Here is a 22,395-nt window from a genome sequence, read left to right as displayed (position 1 = left end):
TGTAATAATAATAAATAAGAACTTCATAAACCTATTTGTATATTCAGATCTTGTGCCCTCACCACCTGAAGTACAATGGTTGTTACATGGGCAGGGCCTTCTTGGCAGTAGCATCAAGATTCTGGTGCTCCCTCCCTAGAGGAGTTCACTTGTTCTTCCTTTGCAGGTTTTTAGGTGGCAGGCCAAGTTGATTCTCTTCCAGAGAGCTTTCAGGCTGCCGTGATTATTTCGAGTAGTAACAGAGTGCCACTTACAACATTATAAGGGCATTGTGTTTCCCACAGCGGCCAGCCAGATACCTATGAGAAACAGGACCTGAGGGCAATAGTCCTGTCCTCTTGTTGTTGCCCCTCAGCAACTGGTATTCAGAAATATCCTGTTTCCGATACTAGAGGTAATTTACAACCATCCTGACTAGTAGCTATGGATAGACCTCTCCCCTCCATACGTTTGTCTAATCCCCTTTTAAAGTTGGTGGCCTTCATTACATCTTGTAGCTACTGCAATTTCTGCCCAATCTGTTCTGGCACCTGCTGTTTTTATTAGTCTGATGCTGCTGTAAGTATTCCCCCCCACACACACACCTTTTAAAGATCAATATATAGTTTTTACTGTATTTTGTGAATCACCTTGGAAATCGTTACATCAATCTAATCTAATCTAATCTATTTGTCATAATATAAATAGTCTAATTAATAAATAAATACATTTATAAATAAATAAAATCTACCTTTGAAAAGGTTTAGGTGATATTACGGTTGTCTAATATGTCCAGAAGGGGTAGCTAGAGAGCAACTCAAAATACTTCCTTTTATTGGATTCAAAACACTAAATTTAAGAATGTTGTTCAGTATAATGTCTGAATCCCCTATCCTATAACAATGCACACACAAACACGTATGCACACAAAAACATACTCCCCATGCCCCATGTCTTTTTAAGGACTAGTGCTAAAGCCCAGAGTTGCTGGAATTAGATTTGCCGATTGTGGAGGGTTAGGCGAGCACTTCATTCCTGTGGGTGTGCTCAGTCACATTTTGGTGAAACGGGTTGTGCTTTTCAACCAAAGTATGACTCTCCTGTCAAGAATAAAGAGACAAGGCAGAGGGAAGGGAATCTCTGGCAAAGTGTGGAGCTGAGATAAAACATGAGTCCATTTGGTCAGACACAAAGCTGATTGTAACAAAAGCCAGGGATCATTTCAGGAGAGAGGATGTATTGTGAAACTCCAGGGATTTAATTACATGAGCAAACTATTAAACGCAAAGATGGTGAGACCTTGTGGGAAACTGGCTACGAAATAGGGTTTAGGTGTCAAGCAAAATGACTGTGAAAGAAAAAACCTCATCCTACTTCTTTTTGACATCCCAGACTTGGGGGTGCCAGTTTCACCTCTAACCATTAGGGTGGCCACATATGCATCGCTAAATAAGAGGACAGAAGAGGACACAGGTTTGCATGACATTTGCACGTGCTAATTTATATCAGCCTGCTTTCCAGGTGCTAACAGTTGATAGCTTCAAGGCTCCTGATTCTCTCCCTCCTTATGGTTATCTTTAAACCAGACTTAGACTGGACAGCCCTTCAAACAGAGGACTGTCATAAAAACATAAGAAGAGCCATGCTGGATCGGACGAAAGACCTACCTAGCCCAGCACTCTCTTCCCACAGTGGCCAACTAGATGCCCCAAAGGGAAGCAAACCAGCAGAACATGTGGCAAGAGCACTTTCCCAGCAACTGGTGTTCAGGGTCATAGTAGCCCAGCAGCAGGCCATGGGTTACTTGAGGGTCATTTCCACTTCAAACAAGCCATGCCACCTGAGTTTGGACAACACAGCAAGCCATGCCTGGGTGGGTAATTAGGCAAACGGCGCCCAGGGATCATGCAAACCTGGTGCCTCTGGTACTGGAGACGATATATATAGCTGCCATGACTGGTAGCCCTTATCCACCATTAACAAGTGCACTTTAGTTCACTTGGATCCAAGGCTAAAAACATATCCTCCCCCCGCCCTGCCCCCACATCTACTTAAGGCTATGGGACTAGCTATGCAGACAAAAGGACACTGCAGGTAGATACTCCAGTGCAAATGGCGGCTTTGGATCACAGTGTTGATATTATCCTGGGTAAAGCTATTTCTGGCTTCAAGGAGAATGTCCCTAAACTGGGAACATCTAAAAACTGAGTCAGATTTTTAGCTTTGGATGAATTAAAGAAATTTTCAAGAAGAGCGTTTAATTTATTTTTTTTATTTTTTTTATTATTATTTTCATCCTGTGTCTCTTACAAAAAAGAAGAAGTGAGACTAAATTTAGTATTCCCTGTAAGTTGTATTCCATTATTTGTGGTATGTTTATGGATGTGCAGAATCCTCGACACTCTGTCAGTAATAAGTTATCATGTTTTTCTATATTCCGTTGGCCATTGCAAACATGTAAGCTGCCTTGGGAGGGCTTTTGCCCTGAAAGGCGGCCAAGATTTTTTAATAAATAAATAAATAAATAAAGTAAGTCTGTCATGTATGGAAGTAACTTCCATGTAGGAAGACTTTGGCACAGCTGCATGTTCCATGCAGCATTTGACGACAGCGCACGTACCTCTTGAGTTGCATATTATATGTACAGCAAGGCCTCGACCAACTGCATATGTCTGAAACAATTCTAACTCTTAAGAATACTGAGCCATGGTTCACCCCCTGCTGTGGAGAAGAAATACAATCCATACTAGTACGGGTTCAAAGGAGGGCACCGCCTTGCGTGAATTAGAGTCTCAGTACCTCGCCCTGGGCAAGATGCCTTCCAGAGTCCCTCCCAATGCCAGACTGTTCCCCACTCACGAGTGATGGCAGCACTGCAGCATGTAGCACTGGGGATGGAGAGTGCCCAGAGAGTGCCCTCATGGCCCAGAACTCTGAAGAGAAGTGTGTGGTGAGATGGCTGCTATCTTAATCTACCCAGAATGTCTATGGGCCATGCACTGGGTCCCAGAGGCATTCTGGGGAAATTTAGTTGGTGGTGGCTGCAGCCACCTTGCCTGCCACCTCCCTTCAGAGTGCTGGGCCATTTTAAAAAAGGACTTTAAAAGGAGGTTGGCAACAGGAGCCAACCAGCATTTGCCCCATCCCGCCAGGTGCTGATGCCAAGTCTGGGCTTGGAATGATTTTTCAGAGAAACAGGCCGTGTAATTAATTCTGGGAGTTCCATGTTTCTGGCCCTTTTTAAGACCAGCCTGTAGCCTAAAGAGAGTGAGAAAATCAGTAGCATATTTCTTCAACTCACCTAGAGCACCCTTTTTGATTAGAAACTACTTTTTTTCCCCAAATGTATTATTTTTAAATTATAGGCCTTTTCCTTTTTCACCCCAAATACATATTTTTAAAGAAGTTAACCTTTGGGCGTCATTTACATATTACTTTGAGTGGCATTATTTTCAGTAGCATGATTGCTGCTGCTGCTGTAGATGATATCAGTAAGATGATGTGATTATGTACCTGATTCAAATATTACCCTTTGCATGTGGAGAACTACTTGTGTATGGCGCACCTAATGTTTGTGTCGGGTTTACTACAAAAGTTGTCCTAATTGCATGCCACTTCTTTGTGGATGCACTGCACATCTCTGCCGGCAGCTGGTATTGGGACGGAGAAATTCCACATAGTTGAGCTAACTTTTGCACTAAACCCAACAGAATACTATCATGTGTAAATGTGTGTATATCTATGTGTTTTGTCTAGGGATGGGGGATAAATTTGTTTGGGTTTAATTTTAATTCAAATTTACCTCATTTGTACTTCCAGAACCAATACACAAACCAAAATCCAGTGATATTTTGATATTCGCACTTTTCCGAATTTTGCAATGCAGTTCTCCAATGGAAAAATTCTTATATTAGGGAAAATTGCTTTGAAAAAATGTATATATTAGGAAACATAAGGTACCAAAATGTGCATGTTAGGAGAAATGCACACAAAAATGGGTAGAAATTTTCACAATTTTTGAAACTGATAAAGAAACAGGCTGAAACAAATTTAAGATTGGAAAAATGAGAAACTGAGCAAAACTAAAATTGACAGATCTGCCCATCCCCCATTTTTTGTAATGTCCACATGGGAGAGGAAATGTTTGAGCTGGTACTATGAACATAGTCCTGGAACAGCAGGTAGTATTCTTTATTCAAGAGCAGCTCTGTAAGGTTTTTCTTGGGGGTAAACAAACATGAATGGAAAAGAGAGATGGCAGACAAAAGGAAGGGGAGATGTATATGGGGTCAGAGAGAGAAAAGGGATTGTCTCAACTTGCAAGTTAGCTATCATCATCTGGAAATACTGATCTAAAAATAACACTTCAGAAGACAATTCCATGGGCAAAAACTCTATTGGGGCTGGTTCTAACATCACGATAAGCCACCCTGAGACTAAGCCACCGTGGGTTGGTTATTTGATCAATAACCCATGATGATGCCAACAGACAGTCAGCCTCTCCAAGGCTTGTCATAGCTTGTTTGCAATTTACTCCTCCCACCCGCTCCCTGCACATATGCCAGGGTCCTTTGAAGGACAACTCTCTGATACTTCTGCTGTGATTAGGGATGTCAGAGAAATCCACAACACAACCAAATTAGTTTGGATTTTCATGAATCTGACCCGGGGATTCTGCGGTGGACCAGCTTCTCCCTTGTTGGGGGGATTCTGCATAATTGTGGACCAGCTTTCTAACTGTCCCAAATTTTGCACAAATTTCTTCATTTAAAATATGCAAAATAAACCCCCCAGCCAAAAATGTGCATTTTTGCCATAGGCTAAAGCGTGAAAGTGCACATTTGGGGGAAATTTGTACATTTTTGCACACACAAATTTGCGCAAATTCTGAAACCAAAAAAATCTGATTCCATCGATGGGTGAACAACGGGACAAAAGGCACCTGACAGTCTGCGAAACACAGACAGAAGGGATTTCATACAATCTGTACATCTAGCTGTGATTCGCTCCCTTTCTTGCCTAGTGAAGCACATGCATTGACATACATGTGCCATATCTTCAGAGCAGAGGGGGACCTTACTTTACTTTTTAGGATGATGTGGTTGAGGGCTTTACTTATTTTCTCATTTAAACACTTTAAAAAGCCTCCTTGGCTGCTCCTCACAGCCAGTTTCTCTTCCTAACACAGCTATGCATGTATCTGTTGACTTATGTCTGGGCGATTCAGGAGGAGGGGATTTGAGCTTTCTGTCTCCTATGTTCATGCCAAAATCCCCCTTTGCAGGAAATGATTAAAAAGAAAAAGTCTCAATTTTCCCCCCTTTTTAGCACATAACTGTTCTAACTCAGCTTACACGAGGATAAGGCCGGTCGCTGTCAAATGAAGCACCGAGCTGGCAGAGGAGGAAGCTGGAGGGGGAGGGGCAGAAGCCACTGTGAGGAGCGGTCAGATATTTTGCAGCACCTCTGTATCCCTTTCAAACAAGCCATGCAGAACCTACTCTGCCGGGTTCAGGCGTCACAACAAGCCACCCTGAACAACCTAACAACAAGCCATGAGTTCTCAGGGTGTCTCGCTCATGAAAAATAAGCCATTCTGCAGACCCCGCACCAGGTTTGGACATCACAGCAAGCCACCATGGGTGATAACCCATGGTGGGTTGTCATGCCATATGAACCAGGTCAATGTGTAAAGCTGGTACAACCTGTTCCAGCATGATAACGGAAGTTCTGGGTTCTGGCACTGAACAGCAGTTACTGAAGAGCAACAGTGGGGGAGAGATATTGCCCTTGTGTCCTATTTGTGGGCTTCACGGAACCATCTGCAAGGCCACTGTGTAAAGGAAGATGTCAAATTGGGTCAGGGATGGACACGTTGTGGCCCTCCAGATATTTTGGCCTATAACTCCCATCAGCTCTAGTCAGCATAGCCAATGGTGAGGGATGATGGGAGTTGTAGGCCAAAACATTTGAAAGGCCTTATCTTGCCCTGGACTGGGTGGTCCTTTGGTCTGATCCAGCAGGAGTTATCTTATTTATCAGGTCCTGCAGGGGGTATGAAGTCCCACCCACCACCTTGGATTAAGTCTCAAAAGAGCTCATGCTATAAAATTGCTTTTAGCAATAGAAGCATCTTTTTGTTCACCCCATATTATTTCTTTTTGCATTGGAATATGAGTTTTTTCTATACTAAAACACACTGCCTTCTAAAACTCCCTAAAAGGTTGAAGGAGAAGAAAAGAGTTCATAGCATTTACTCCTCAGAATGAGACTCGTTCCTTTTAAGTCAAGGTCATGTCTGTGTTTCAGGCTTTGGAAGTTTTGTTTTCAATTAAGACTGCATATTTGAACAACTTATGCATTCAAAAATGCTAGTTTAATCAAAAAGAAGAAAAGCTGAAGCATGGAACTGTTGCTCATTTGGCTTCATTTGCCAAGTGAGTCAAAAAAGAATTTGCTTACATGGGCTTCAGTTCAGGGTGGACCATAGATCAGGTGCTGCTAATGAGAAAATCTTCCTACCTTGGGATATAGGAAGCTGCTTTAAGTATAAGGAGGTTGCAGAGAAGCTGAATTAATTCTTTGTGCCTGTCCTCAATGCAGAAGAGGCAGGGCAGGTAAGCAGGCCTGAAATGTTATTTTCAGAAAGGGAGTCTAAAGAACAGGGGCAAATAGTGGTGACATGGGATGAAATTTTAGGCCAGCCTTCCCCAACCTGGTGCCCTCCAGATGTGTTGGACTACAACTCCCAGCATCCCCAGAAAGATATGTTTGTAGAGCTGTAGTCCAATACATCTGGAGGGCACCAGGTTGGAAAAGGCTGTTCTAGACCTTATAGACAAATTGAAAACTAACAAATTATTGGGTCCAGATGATATCCATCTGAGAGTACTTAAAGAACTCAAAATGTGAAATTCATGCTTTTCTACCAAAAATATGTAACATGTCCCTAAGATTTTAGCCGAGAAGACCATTGTCTGTCTAGCCCAGTACTGTCTACTCCGACTGGGGGTAAATCTCCGGATCAGCCTTCCCCAACCTGTTACTGTCCAGATGGTTTGGATTACAACTCCCAGCATCCCTGGCCATGCTAGATATGGCCAATGGTAGTTGTAGTTCAAAGCTTTGGGAGGGCACCAGGTTGGGGAAGACTGCCCAGGTTCCCAGGCAGAGGTCTTTTTCACTCGGTCCTCTTGACTGGCGACTGCAGGGACTGAACCCGGGACCTTCTGCATGCAAAGCATACGCTCTACCACTGAGCCGCCCCCCCTAACTTTTCAGGAGCGGGCAAGTTACCCTCTTATATTTACAAGCTGTTGATTACATTCTACCTGTCACAAGCCTGTAGCCGGATATGTCGTGGTGGTATGGCTGCAATGAGGGCGATGGCATGGTGGTGGTAGAGGCTATGAGCAGACAAGCAATGTCAAAACCAAAAATCTAAATACAAGTAGTCTAGTATCTTTACAATTGTTTAGTACATTATTGAATACTTCATGCAGCTCCTCCTTCTCACCACCACTGTTATCTGGGCCAGAGTGAGTGGCAAGTGAGAACGCAGGTTGCAATGATGACGAGGAGGATCAAGTCGGGGGCTCTTGTCAGTGGGTCCCTGCTGGGGTGTGGATCCTCAGCAAGTGCCCAACCATGCCTACCCTTGACACCAGCCGTGGTTTCTACTGTCAGCAGTGGCACTGTCAAAAACATTGGACTTTCCCTCCAGTGCCAGATTTGTGGAAGCTGGAAGCAATAAGCTTGTGGCCTGTTTTTTCAACCCAGTTCCCATCCTGTTTTTTCAACCCAGTTCCCCGCCCCCAACTCTGCTCCCCACTGTGGACACAGTCATGTTAGTGCTGAAGCAGTCATGATGCTATATCATGGTTAAAGCAAAACCAATGAAGGGGATGGACATAAGGGATGAGCAAGAGTGGGGCACACGCACACAAGCTTGTGGCACCATCATTAGGGGATTGGGAACATTCTGTCTGCACTGGGTGTAAATATTAACCACTGTACCCAGTATGTGTTTGTGTTTCAGTTTTGTAAATACATATAACATACTTTGACATTGAAAAAAATACTTTAAATTCCTTCTTTGACAGTGTGTGTGTTTTTATTTTTACTCCACTTGAATAACTAGAGTAGGTTCTGGTGAACTACGTCTTGATATGAACCAGAAACAAATCAGGATTGCCCAGATATGAGGGGCAGGGGGCTTTGCGTTCGCTTGGGGGTTTAAATAAAGAAGTTCATTAGGAGTGACTGGTGAGGGAGGAACATAGTTTAGAAACATGTGGGAAATCAGTTTACTTCAGAGGACTGAGGGTGAAAGGAAGGGAGGTCTGCTTTTTATTAAAAACCTGAAATGCATTATAATTGGGCTGAGTTTTTACCCAGATGGCTTTTCTTATGCTTACATCTGTGACGTGTATATAAAGCAGTGTTACAAAGCTGTCTCTCGTGGCAGTGTGGTACACATGTTGACGGGTCAGAACTAAGTCCTCTGACGTGTGAAATATTGAATGGTGAAAAACGGCATTGGCCTGATCAAAAAAACACTCTGTGGTTCATCCCCAGGGTGCACGGGGGGGGGGGGCGGGGGATGATATCAAAGTATCTTCTTAGAAATTTATCTCTCTTGGTTATTTTATTCATTTATGTTTTGGAATTTCCTGGTTCCATCAGTTCCTTAGAATACAGCTGTAGGCCAGGATTGCTTTTAATTTCATCACTTTTATTGTAGCTAAATTAACGTGGTCAGAGGTGTCATTTTATATAGCTCCCATTTCTTGTTTTTAAAAAATTATTCAATGCCATGCTTGAATGATTGAAATAGGAATAACTTTAATAACTACTTATATATTGACCTGATCCTAAGCTCATTATTTGGAAGTAAATCCTACTGATCCCTATTTTGAGTATGTAGATAAATTTGAGATTGGAGTGCAAGGATTTATTTGAATATAATCAACCTGATGTAGAGCTCCTTATGTGCTGCAGAACGTGCTTGGAGTGTCTGCATTGGATGTGCCTGATCTTGTCTGATCTTGGAAGCTAAGCAGGGTCAGCCCTGGTTAGTACTTGGGTGGGAGACTGCCTGGGGCTCAGGCTTCCTTCATCGGGCAGGGGATTGGATTCGATGGGCTTGTAGGCCCCTTCCAGCCCTATGGTTCTATGATCCCTGCTCTTTTCAGTGTTGGAGACAGTTCTGCTGTACACCACTTTGTGAACAGAAAAGACTGCATTTACAGGAGCTTCATGTGCACGTCAGTGTTGCATGTGATAAGAAGTTAGGAAGAGTACTGGATTTAGGTTTGGAAGAGCTTGCACAGCTTTCTAGGTGACCTTGAGCCTCTTAACCATAGTCTGCAACCTGGGGGGAACTGGATTGTCCTAGTTTACCCAATCAATTGATTGCTGCGTTAGCATCTGTAATGTCAAGTGTCTCTAGATCTTCAGTCACGTCTTATTCAGCAAAAGCTCCTGTTTGGGATCTATTGGATGCCACAACATCTCTTTGATAAAGGTTTGTCTAGTTCGACAAATTGTTAGAGGTGTAATACAGTGAATGCTTCTTTTAACCATATGTTTCTGAAATACCCAATAGTTGCCTATTATGTGGATTATTATGTGGATTAACTTTGTATTGGAACACTCCTTAATATTTACTGATGTATGTATTCTTTTAAATTACTTACCTGCTTCTTTGAAGTTAATGAATTGTTAGTGTAAATGGATTTTCTGTGCCGTTATGACAGCCAAAAGACTGATATTACAACACTGGAAGGATAAATGCAATAGACTGAGGACCTATAATGCTATCAACATTTGAAAGGGTGGCCTATAGGCACCACTCGCAAATTGACACATATATGGATATTTGGCCTGCTTTTGTTGAAGTTGATGTATAATTCCTTTTTTCTTTTGTTTAGAATGTTATAGCGAATTGAAATGGAGACTTTCAACACATGTACCTATATATAAGTGTTATGTTTCTTTTGCTTCTTTTTTATGTTTTGTATGGTTGAAATTCACAATAACAAGTCAATTTTTTTAAAAAAACCTTAGTCTGCAACCTGTAGTATGAGGATGAATGACACAGGAACTTAAGGTGCGACCCTATGCATGTTTAGACAGAAAAATGTCCTACAGTTCCCAGCATTCCCCAGCCACCATGGCTGGTTGAGGAATGCCTGGAGTTGTAAGACTTTTTTCTGTCTGAACATGCATAGGGTTGCACTCTTAAACTTTTTATATCCCAGCACCCTAATCCTAATAATACTTGGAAATAAACCTCATTGTTCTCAATGGAAGAATTTATAGATATTGGGTTGGATCCAGACAGGGTTAGTTGCACTTATAGTTCTCTTTGAAATTAATGGGAACTATGGGCAGTATCCAACAGTGTCATTCTGCAAACTCAAATAGCGCTAGTGGAGCTCTTCCAAATCTTTCTGTTGTGTAAGCCGTTGCTCATATGCTTATGCAACCAGTTGTGCAAGCAGCTGTGCAACCAGTTGGACAATGAGCATAATGGACAGTGGGTTGCACAACAGGTTGCACAAGCATAATGCGTAACTGTTTGTGCAACTGCACAAACATGACTTTAGTTGGATTCTCCTCTTGCACATAGTTTGGAACTTAGTTCCCACTAGTGCAATGTCATTTGCAGTAACGGAATGACACAGTGGGATACGACCCTGTAAGTGCAACTAACCCAGTCTGCACCCAACCCATTGTAAGTAACAAGAACTGTGGCAAGATGATTGTGCACAACATAATGTTCCTTTCTCTTCATTCGTATCCATGATGATGGCCAGTCCAATAATTGTAAGTGCAAACATCGTACTTACTTTCTTTTGCAGACAACAGGAAAATCAAGGTCAATGGCACAAGGGAACCCATTGAGTTTAAATCAAATCAGTGGTTTGGAGCAACCGTCCGAGCTCATAAAGGAAACGTTGTGGTAAGTTTTTAACATGTTTTGTGTATTTGTTTTGCCCAAGGTGTTTCTTCTTTTTCAGTCATACATGTTCAAAATATATTTACACATGTGTAAGTGTAAAAAGCACACATAGCCCTATTAGTTCAAAAAGCTCCAAAATGCACAGTTGGGCAATAACTTTATTAGGATTAAGCAACAGGCCACAAAATCCAAGCGAATGTTCGAGTTCTCTAGAACTTTCATTAGGTTGGATGATACAAAGACCAAACACGTAAGTGTGTAAGGATGCAATCCTATGCACTTTTAGACAGAAAAAGTCTTACAACTCCCAGCATGCCCCAGCCAGCCATGTTTCTCTGTCTAAACGTGCATAGGATTTCACCTTAAGTGTTTCATATTGAACTACATTTTAAAGGAATATCCTTGTGCAGCCATTCCCAACCTGGTGCCCTCCAAATGTTTTGGACATCAATTCCTATCAGCCCCAGACAGCATGCCAATGATCAGGAATGCTGGGAGTTGTAATCCCAAACACCTGGAGGGCACCAGGTTGGGAAACGCTGTCCTATTGGAATATTTGACAATATTAAGAATGACATTTATTTAAACCCCGGAGCATTCTGATCTATCAAAACATATTCCATGTATATGTTTAATTGAAATTTAGGGCTTAAGTTGTTTCCCAGGTTAGGTTTGGAATACTCTGAATACCACATGATCCAAACCTTTGTGACATATTTTAGTCATTCACTAAATGGCTCCACGGTGATAGTGGAACCATTTTGAAGCAATACATGTGGTGGGCACACACAGGGCTAAGAAGACCAAAACTATCCATATTCCAAGGAAACCTAACTATTGTGCTCAGAATAAATTAGGGAAGTATTCAGAAATGTACTTAGTTTCCAGAACTTTGGTCTGCAATATTCATTATTTATTTGTTTGTTTGTTACATTTATACCCGCCTTTCCTCCAAGGAGGCATACATGATCCTCTTCCTTTCCATTTCATCCTCACAACAACCCTGTGAGAAAGGTTAGGTTGAGAGTCAATGACTGGCCCAAATTCACCCAGTGAGCTTCATGGCTGAGTGGGGACTAGAGTAGAACCTGGGTCTCCAGAGTCCCAGCCCAACCCTCTAACCACTACACCACATTGGCTCTCTTTTTGCACCGCAGTTTCAAATCTTGTTCTTCTGTCATAACAGAGGCTCTGCCACATGGTGGTTCCTTGTTTCTCACCAGACCTGTTTCAAGGAAGACCTCCATCTGCTCACATAGCAGTGAACAGGCCTCACTCTACTACCAGTGTGTGTGGAAGTATTATTGGAAGCGATAGAGAAACTTGTGTCCATTTGCCAATGAAGATCACCATCTGCCTATATCATAATTTCGGGAATATGTGGGTTCAGGGGAGCATACATATCCATGTGCTTCAGCTCCCAGAAAGACTGTTCTCAGAACCAGGCCGATGTGCCACCTTTCTTCCAGCTGCAACGTAACCTAGAACAGGAGTGTTGAACCTCTTTTAGCCTGAGGGCTGAATTCCATTTTATATAAGCCCCCTGGGGTCCACATTGCAGTGGTGGGAAGGACAGAAGGCAAAAGAGACAGGACCCAAATACCCCCAAACGCCAGCAGATTGTAGCTTAAAGCTGTTGCTGCCAGTAACAGAGCCTTAGCAGAGGCATTTCAACCTTTTAGAGTGGGGGAAAACTGCACAGAAGCTGAGAAACCACAAATGATCTGTGGCTGGGGAAATGGGGTGGGGCCAGGGAAAGGGGTGTGGCCATTTGGCTGGATTGGGACCCCAGGAGGGCCAGACTTGGCCCCCGGGCCTAAGGGTCCCCAATCCTGCCCTAGAACAGTGTGTGTGTGTGAGAGAGAGGGGGGGAGAGAGAAGGGGTTCAGATGCTCCCCACCATGTGTTGGAAGAAAATGTGAGGAGGGTTGCAGGAATCATCTCACCTCCCATCTCGGCATGTTTGGAGCACATCAGAAGGAGCACATCCATGAACAGATCTGTTCTGTGTGACACAGGGACCCTAAGTGGGCTGCCAGGTGCAGGGTTATCCCATGTGGCCTGCAACACCCTCCCCCCATGCATTCCTTCAGTGTGTGTGTGTATGCACATGGGACGAGGGAGTTGTCTGAATCTCGCTAGAGAGGGGGGAGTCACGAGGAACAGTCACTGAGACTCTTAAAGATACACTTGGATTTATCACAGTCTGCAACATCTTAGGGCAAGGGTGCAAAGCAATCCAGCCCTCCATTGGCCATGCCCCCATCCCCATCCCCTGACCCTTGTTTATTTGGTGGCTTCCCGGTTTCTGTGCAGTTTTTCCTCCATTATAAAAGGTTGAAATGCCTCTCCTAAGCTTAGGTACCAGCAGTAAGAACTTTAAACCACTATATGCCGGTGTTTGGGGGTATCATTTGGCCTGGTCCCTGTGGCCTTTGGTCCCTCTCATTGTGGGAATGCAGCCCCCTGAGAGTTTTCCCAAGATGGAATTTGGCCCTTGGGCTAAAAGGGGTTCAACACCCTTGTCTTAGGGCCTTGTTCTTCAGAGTCAGTATGAGTAGCCTGGGACCAGCATGTTCAGCAACCTCTCAAGTATATCATGTTGCTCCCTGACAGTCTTCAGCAGGCATTTGCTGCCAGAGCTGATGAACATGCAGTTGGTGATTAGGATGTTACTTTGCTACGTGATCCAATTGGAACAAAGACATAAACAATTTGCACAGGCCAGAAAGGAGCTTGTATATCACAGGGCATCACACAGGCCACATGCGGCCTCCACCACTCTCCCAATGCGGCCCCTACCATGGCACAAAAATGTATTTCCTGTCCCCCTGCCTCCAAAATGACCACATTAGCGCTACGGAGTGCTAAACAGACCAAATTTGGCTTGTTTTGAATTTGGCCTGTTTCGTGCTCTGCAGTGTTAACATGGACATTTCTTTACTAACATTTTTTGGGAGGGCGGTGCCCCATGAAGTGCAGCCAGTGGGCAGGCTTGGAGGGGGGCAAAAATGGTTCCCAGAACCCCTGAAGTTCCTCCTTCCCCCTGCTGTAGCAACTGACTGCGCTGCATGGGGAGCAGAGCTCACCGTTGCAGAACTGTGACTATACTGTGGTGGGGGTAACGGGGTTATGGTGCCAAGTCTGAAGTTTTCTTTCAGAAACTTCAGTGTATATATTGTGATTTTATAGGGCTTTTTACACACACTGATAGAAACCCCCAGGTGGAAATCCATAATGATCTACTTGTGTTGTCTCGAGCAGTTTTATTAACTCGTAAGGCGATGGTGACGTGTTCTCCACACGGACAGGCATTTTGCATTAACAGCTAATGCACTAGGATTTAATAAAAAAAAAAGCTTTATAAATGACGACAATACATCTTGCATTTTGAACCTCCAAGTTCGGTCATGCTTAATTTTCCCAAACAATTATGAAGCAACAAGTGGTGCCCTGGGATTTGTTTTAAAACGGTTTGAATTATTCCTTAATGGGAGCATGTATCTAAAGGAAATGCCTTGCTTTAAATATTCACTCATGTGGTTAACCCCAGAAAAGGATTTTGACATAAAACAGGTGATGAATAAAACATCACCCTCTCCTGTTACTGAGTGAGCATGAATGTTGAATTCCCAGCAGTCTTCTCTCAGACTCCAAACGAGGCACCTTTAGATTACCTCCCCGTGGTGCATGTGCTCCCTCTCTCTCTCTCTCTCTTTTTTTTAAATCAAAGTTGATTTCCATATAGAAAATAACTGTCAAAAATTAATCCTGCCTATGCATGTCACCCAATGACCCATAAAGTTCAACAAGGGAACCATTTCTTCCAACACATAAGATCGAACACATACATCTTAGTTTAGTTCCATGTGTCTTGAAGAGGACTGGGTTATAGCCCAACTTCCCCCAATCTGGTGCCCTCCAAATGTGGTGGACAGCCGTGGGACTGCAGTGTGCCCGGAGCTTTTGTTAATCCCTTACATCTACTCAGTGCTCCCTTCAAAAATCCACCATCCTGAAAGCGACTATTTGCATCAGGAGGGAAGCCGTCATTGGATCCGAGGGCAACCCCCCTGCTTCCCAACATAAATAGGAACTTGTGGGGGGAATTTTCACTGGAACCCCAAATGAAGACATAAAGTGTTAAAAAATACACCTCCACCTGGATTGCAATCCTAATTGAGCCCCTCTGTAACTGCTGTTAAAGTAACCTCCCCGCACAAGAGGCCTCTATTTAGATTACGGCTTGCAGAAAGGCAGTGGGACTATTAAAGAAGCTTGTTTGTGTGATCAAATAGCTAGTAATGATAACCAATTTTGGGGTTCCTTGCCGAAGCATAATGAGGTTATTTACAAGATCTACTGACCAATGGTTTGGACCACCTGCCAGACTTTTCTAGGAGGAAGAAAGAGGTCAAGGTTTTTTCATTAACATTTTGTTGTTTCTTTGATATAAAGAGGGAGCAAAGGAACTCTGCAAAGTAGGAAGATACCTGCATATTTGCTCATCTACTGAGCACACTTATAATGTGCTGGTTAAGCCCTAAATGGCTTGTCACCAGGGTAACTGAAGGGCCTTCTCCTCCACCCATACCACTATATAAGGCCATTCTCTGGGTGCCCCCACCTAGTGAGGTGAAACGGGTGACTATCCGGGAAAGAGCCTTCTCAGCAGTGGCCCCACATGTGGACAGACATGTGATGTGCCTTCATTGGAGATCGTTTAGGTGCCAGGTTAAAAACATTTATTTTTAGTAAGACTCTTAACTGATGAGGGGTTCTTGGTTTTGACATTTTTAAAGATGCTTAGACTTCATGCTGTTCATTGCATTTATTGCTGTTGCATTTCATTATAATAATTTTATTAGTAACTAGTGAATGGAGCTGGCTTCGACCCTAGGGCCCCATAGTTTGTATGCCAGGTTTCAGGTGTCTAGGATTCATGATTTTGGCGCTATGACTCAGACAGACTCACAAACGCACACATGCTCTTTTATTATTATAGATTCACCTTGGATGCTTTTTTAGTAGAAAGGCAACTCACAATTTAGATTTTATTTAGCTAATTTAAATAAAAATGAAGGTGGGCCAGCCTTCTAGTACTTCAGGCTCTTCTCAGCTCAACCTGGAATAGTTTCAATAGATTAGAAACTTAACAGATCCATTGTGCCTTAAAAATCTGGCTTTGGTGGCTTTTGCTTAGCTCTGTATTTTCACACCTCCCCTTTTGGTGCACCTTCCCCTTATTTCCTGACAGCCTGTTAGAGTATGTGGGTATCCCCTTTTTTCCCATGTTCACCCTGTATTTGTAACATAGCCACCTCTAGTTTACGCATTGGTTCCCTATAGTACCAGTCTACATTTAAAATGCTAGTCCACAACGCCTGCCAGTTGGCTGGGCAGTCATCTGGTCAAATTCCCAGCTTCTCGTTCCACCATTCATTCATGCCTTCTTTGAGTTTCCACAACTGTGCTGTAGTCCAGGGTAGTTCATCTAAGCCCCGATGACCATCACTCTGTGGTTGAATTTGATCCAGGATGACAGCCACCAGTGCCTGTTGAAGGATAAAATCCCACCCGGATTGCCCACTTGCTTGATCTAAATTAATCAGATAACGTCTTTCATCCCAGGTGAACATAAATTCTTCAGTTTTGGCATGTACTATTCAGACTCCATCTCTAGCCAGACCCTGGACAGCCTCCCTTAGGGTGGAAGCTAGCCCTGGGCTCGAAGCCACCAACAACTGTTCAACCTCTTGTTGATTTAAAGTGTGGGCTCAAATTTGCTTCCAAAAGGTGGTCAGCCAAGGGGCTTTTTTATCCACCTTAAATGGGCCAAGCTTGCAAGCCAATGTCATGATGTCTGCTGGGCCCAATGGGGTCTTGACAGTGGCTCTCATATGCTGAGTTGGGCCCACACTACCTTAATTTGAAACTGGGGCATGCCTACTGTCCTCCAGTATCTGTGCACCCACCTGCCTTTGTCTCAGCTAGGCTGGGAGAGGGAAAAGTAGATGGGTAGGCTGGAATTTCACCCAGTGGTCACCACATAGACCAGGTGGCCAATCTGTGCCCCTCCAAATGTTGTAGCTTACAACTCCCATCATCCCACACCATTGGCAGTGCTAGTTAGAGCTGGTGGGAGTTGTAGACCAGAAATCTAGATGGCCACAAGTTGCTCACTCCATACTGTTGCCCAGGATGATAAACAAGTCATATCAGACATTCGACATAGGTGGACACAGAGAACAATGTCTGACATGACTGCTTGCAATATTGTCCATCTTTTGTGCAAGGCAAAAAGTGGATTCAGATCATTCGAGCCACATTACCTACTTAAAAGCTTTCTGCAGTGTTTGTCCAAGGAGTGAAGTCAAGTATTAACCCTACCATCACCATCACACACACACACAACCTCCACTCAAAAATCAAAGGAAATGGAAGGGCACTAATGCTGGGATTTACTACAAATGCCTCTTCTTCTCTAGTACACAGACACCATGCAGCAAGATTTTTCTTAGCTGCTCCCGATTGTTTCTTTGTTATCAGAATCCATTCTAGACTGAGTCCTGATTAGCCTTGTCATGGAAGGATGTACAAATAGATGAATATGCCTTTTATTGGATCACACACTGGGTCTCCAGATGTTGTTTGACTACAACTCCCACTGTCCCCATCCAGCATGGCTAATGGCCAGGGATGATGGGAGCTGTAGTCCAACAACATCTTGAGCCCCATGTTTGGGAAAGGCTGAAAGGCCCGATATTGCCTACTTGAACTAGGGTGGCGCACTCAGGCAAATGTTTTCCCCTGCCCTGCTGCCTAGTTCCCTTTGCACAGAAGATCATGGGGATTGGACCCCATGCATGCAAAGGAGGTTCTGTTAAGAACCCATCTCTGTGTGCTTAGCACAAGGCTAAAATTGAGGCTGTACAAATACATCTGGTATAAGAAGAATGAATGCAATGTATCTGATGTTTAATGGGGCGCAAGGACAGGACGACTCAACCGAACACACACACAACATCTAAAAAGTTTCTGATGTGTAACTCATATTTTGATAGGCTTGTGCTCCCTTGTATCACTGGAGGACCCTGAAGGCTATACCTGAAAAGGATCCAGTTGGCACCTGCTACGTAGCCATTCAGAATTTCAGCGCCTATGCTGAGTATTCCCCTTGTCGCAACAGTAAGTGGTTTGTTTTTCATAATTTGGCCTGCTGAGATTGTAATCTGTGCTCTCATGCATTCATCCCAGGTGTAGCTTTGGCTAAATGGCTCTTGCTGAGAGACATCTTCTTGCAAAGTGGATCTCCATTAAAAAGAGACGTCAAATTATATGTTTCTACTTGGATGCTTTTATATTTAATTAAAAGAACAAAGATGAGGCTGGTGCTATTATGCTGACATGTGAAGACCGAATTGGCTTAATTTAAAAGGGCTTTAAATATAGCAAACAGATCTTGATAAGCAGAAGCCAACTTTTAAAAGCAGCTGATCATTCCAAGTGGAACTCTCTTTTTATAGAATTGGCAACCTGCAGGTTGAACCTGTGCTAAGATAATCATGCTGTTTTGTGAGCAAGCAAGCTGGGGTTTCAGTGCAGCAGAAGGAATGGGAAACTGTTAACATAACTGAGAACTGCACAACTCCTACACACCTTCGAATACATTTCCTGACTGTCACTGTTGAGTGCACAAATGAAGGTGCCTTGTCACCTACCAGAGACAATGGTTTATGCAGGAGTGTGCAAAGGCTACACCAGACTATCATGAAAGTTTATGGCATGTGTACAACCCAAAGTCATTTCTCTCACTCTGACTGATGTCAGTTGGGGTAAAACGAATGTAACGTCTCAAATTCACCTTTGAATCTGCCAAAGCAGATTCTGGAAATGAACTTCTTGTTTGGGTTCAAATTGCCCTGCTGGTTCACGTGCGGGTTTTGATGTCAGGGGTTATGGGGCGGGGGGGGGGGTGTTTCGAAACTAGCATTCAGCTCAGAAATCAGTGCTCAGAAATTTCACCCCCCAGAGCAACAGATTAAATTTGCAGCTATTAGCTCTTCCTCTTGGAAAGCCCTCTCCATTTGCTGTGGGTAACATTCAAGTCACTCCATATTATGAAACTAATTCAACGTTTACATTTTGATACCTCCAGACAATCCGGATCCCGAGGGACAAGGTTACTGTCAAGCAGGATTCAGCTTAGATTTTTACAAGGTGAGAGTCCACAGTGGTTGGCTTGGCTCTGGATCTTCTAACCACTTTCATCTTTACTCTCAAAAGCATACCCCTCATCTCCAGTTCATCATTTCACAACTCAAAATGGTTTTTTTTAATTATTGCATTGTACTGAGTATCTAAAACCTATTTAGTTTTGTTCAAATGCTCTTAAAAACTGACATTTCCCTCATTTCTTAGACTAATCATAGGTAGGAATTCAAAAGGGAAATCTACAACTACCTCCAAGCATCAAGGGGAGACCATGTTTTGACAAAGGAATAGATTTAAGGACAGATGATAAATGGGTTAAAGCTTCTGTGGTTGATGGATAACACTGATAAAAACATGAGAATATGTAGGCAAGATCCTGATTCACCAAATGAATGCTAATGTGGTTCAGCAGCACATGAAGTAAAGAAGTTCCTAGTAGGGATGTACAAACTGTGTGAAATCCGTTCTGTCTGTGTTTTGCGGCTTGTCAGGTGCTTTTGCTCCATCGTCCATTCACAGCCGGATTCGATTTTTTTTTCCTGTTTGCGGAAAAATGCACAAATAATTCCATAAGGGGCTTCACAACAGTTTACATAATTTACCTTAGTACGAAATATTTAGCATATTGTCCCCCCCTTCCATTCAACTTTTCCCCACATATATTTACCAGTCTCAGCAGAAACATGCATATTTCCTTACAAATAAATTTGCGTAAATTTCGGGAAAGTTAAAAAAAGAAAGAAACTAAATTCCACAGAGTCTGCACAGCCTGAGGAGGTCGGTCTACAGCAGATTCTGCAGGTAGGATTCTTCAAAATCTGAGCTCATTTTAGTCCATCTCGGATTTCTCCAGCATCTCTACTTCCTAGGTGGGGTTCTGCATGCAGCACTTTCTCAACCTCTGTTTTCCACCTTTCAAATAAAACCTGGGACAATAACTGTAGTTCATGGCTGCCACCACTGAGCAGCAGTGTAGAGAAACCCACAGCTTTACCAGCAATTCTTATTTGGTTGGCAGAGGCAAGGGTAAATCTTAATCTTTGTAACCAACCCAGAGAGCTTTGGCTATTGGGCAGAATAGAAATGTTGTTGTTGTTGTTGTTGTTATTAGCAGCTGAGGCTACACCATGTAGGCACGAAATTGTTCATATCCTGCTGCTAAGCGGCTGTTAAGGACAGTCATCCACTCTCCCCTTCAGCTGACACTCAGTGACAGCAACTGTACATCATGTTCAGCTTCTATCCCCGCACAAGTCACTACTGGATAGAAATTATAATTATCTATCCCACAGTGTGAAGATAGGGAAAAAAAGATTATAAGGTACATTTAGAGTGGCGTATGCATAACCAGTAGAAGTAATAATATTCCTTTTTTGACTGACAGATTTGTTCTATTGCTAGTGCACCCACCAGATATGTGCTTGGTAGATACAATTCTCCACTTTATCTTGCTTATTATACCAAGATATGAAAACATCAGTATGTAATATGAGACTTGGCTCCCCTTAAGCATGTAATAAGACTGAGACTTGGCTCCCCTTAAGCGCCTTAAATGAGGAAGCTTCCATTCTATGAAAAAAATGGCCAGTTGCATCAACCCCAATTGGAAGAATGCACCTTCTCTATTGACCCCAAACTATGTCATACATACACTAGGACTGGCTAAATGATCCCATTTAATGAGCATTAATTGTTTGAATCTTTTCTCACATCTTTGCTTTTGGTCTCTCGAGCATATTATTAATTATTTAATGTTGTTCTTGTCTGTCATGTTTATAGAATGGAGACCTCATAGTAGGAGGACCTGGCAGTTTTTATTGGCAAGGTATGTTCATCTACATATATTGCAAGAGATGAAATGAAAAGTGAAGTGAAATTAAGACTGCAATCCTATGCATATTTAGACAGAAAAAAGTCCTACAACTCCCAGCATGCCCCAGCCAGCTGGGAGCTGTAGGACTTTTTTCTGTCTAAACATGCATAAGATTGCACCCTAAGAATTGTAATGATCAGCAAATAAGACTTGCAGTCTTAACCACTCTTATTAGGGAGTAAACGTCATTGAACAAAGTGTGACTTACTTCTGAATAAATGTGTATGGGGTTGCACTGCCCAGTTAAAATAGGTTTTAGTCCATTTTTATTCACATGATTATAAATTGGCACAATCAGTAATTCAGCCTTGTCAGTTTACAAGTAGAATGAGAGGTCAAAATCATACTCTGAATTATACAGCACAAGAAATGTGCTCCATGTCTTCCTTTTCTACATAAAACATTTTATTTGTGAAGGATATCACACAGGCAGGAAAAAAGACATCACTTAATTTCCTTGTGCTGTACTATAAGAAAGATACCACTTTGACCTTTCCTCGCGGCAGGACTTTTCAGTTATGTGTTGAATGGGTTGAGTTTGCATTGCTCACAGGACATCCACCATTCTTTGACTTACCTTCCCATACTCATGGTATTTACGCTACCCATGCACATTCAGCTGAGATTCAGTTCACAGTCGCCATGCCCAAGATATCTGTGATGCCCTTTGGACAGAAGTTGATAGTCTTTACACCATCTTTCATTTCCCAATATCTATTGAGAATTGCTCACTTATGTAATATCAGAAAAATGCTGATCCAAGGGTGTTGAACCTCTTTCAGCCTGAGGCCACATTTAATTTTGAAAAGCTCTAGGGGACCACATTCCAGTGGTGGGAGGGGCCAAAGGCAAAAGATACAGGGCCCAAAATAACAGCACATTTTAGCTTAAAGCTCTTACGGCCAGTTACTAAGCCTTAGGAGAAACATTTCAACCTTTTAGAATGGGGAAAAAACGGCACAAAAGCTGGGAAACCACCAAATGACTGGTGATTTGTAGAAAGGGTGTGTGGCTACCTTGGGAACCCAGGAGGGCCAGATTTGGCCCCCAGGCCTGAGGTTCTACACCCCTGCGGTAATCCGTGCTGCAAACATACAAGATCATATGGTAATAAAACGGTTAAGAGGAAAGATGCACTACAGGCCAGATGGACAAAAGGCTTTTTGACCTTATGCATCATTTTTTTGTATTAAGAAGTGGCCTGGACAAAAAAGGAGAAGAAGAAGCAGGACAACAGCTAATATAAGGCATAAGCATCTGACTGGCTCCATCTGCATGTGATAGATGTGATGTCTAATTCTTGCGATTAATTGAAATTAGTGGTCTGCATACATTTTGCAACAGGATAATTATGGAAGAGAAT

General features: G+C 42.9%; 1 protein-coding gene across 2 annotated transcripts in view; it reads left to right on the top strand.

Moving 5' to 3' along the window:
• Nucleotides 1-22,395, top strand: part of ITGA8 (integrin subunit alpha 8) — a 181,183-nt gene that overhangs the window by 16,858 nt on the left and 141,930 nt on the right. For both annotated transcript variants that reach the window (XM_084858984.1, XM_084858985.1), the window contains exons 3-6: nt 10,845-10,945; nt 18,010-18,133; nt 19,104-19,165; nt 20,939-20,984. In XM_084858984.1, coding sequence (XP_084715110.1) covers nt 10,845-10,945; nt 18,010-18,133; nt 19,104-19,165; nt 20,939-20,984 — 333 coding nt within the window. The remainder of the gene's footprint in view (nt 1-10,844; nt 10,946-18,009; nt 18,134-19,103; nt 19,166-20,938; nt 20,985-22,395) is intronic.

The sequence above is a fragment of the Heloderma suspectum genome, chromosome 5 (genome assembly GCF_057233095.1).
Source record: "Heloderma suspectum isolate Gila_16-S chromosome 5, 16-S_ref, whole genome shotgun sequence".
Taxonomy (NCBI): Eukaryota; Metazoa; Chordata; class Lepidosauria; order Squamata; family Helodermatidae; genus Heloderma; species Heloderma suspectum.
Note: the sequence above shows the minus strand (reverse complement) of the source record. Positions and strands in the feature narration are given on the sequence as shown.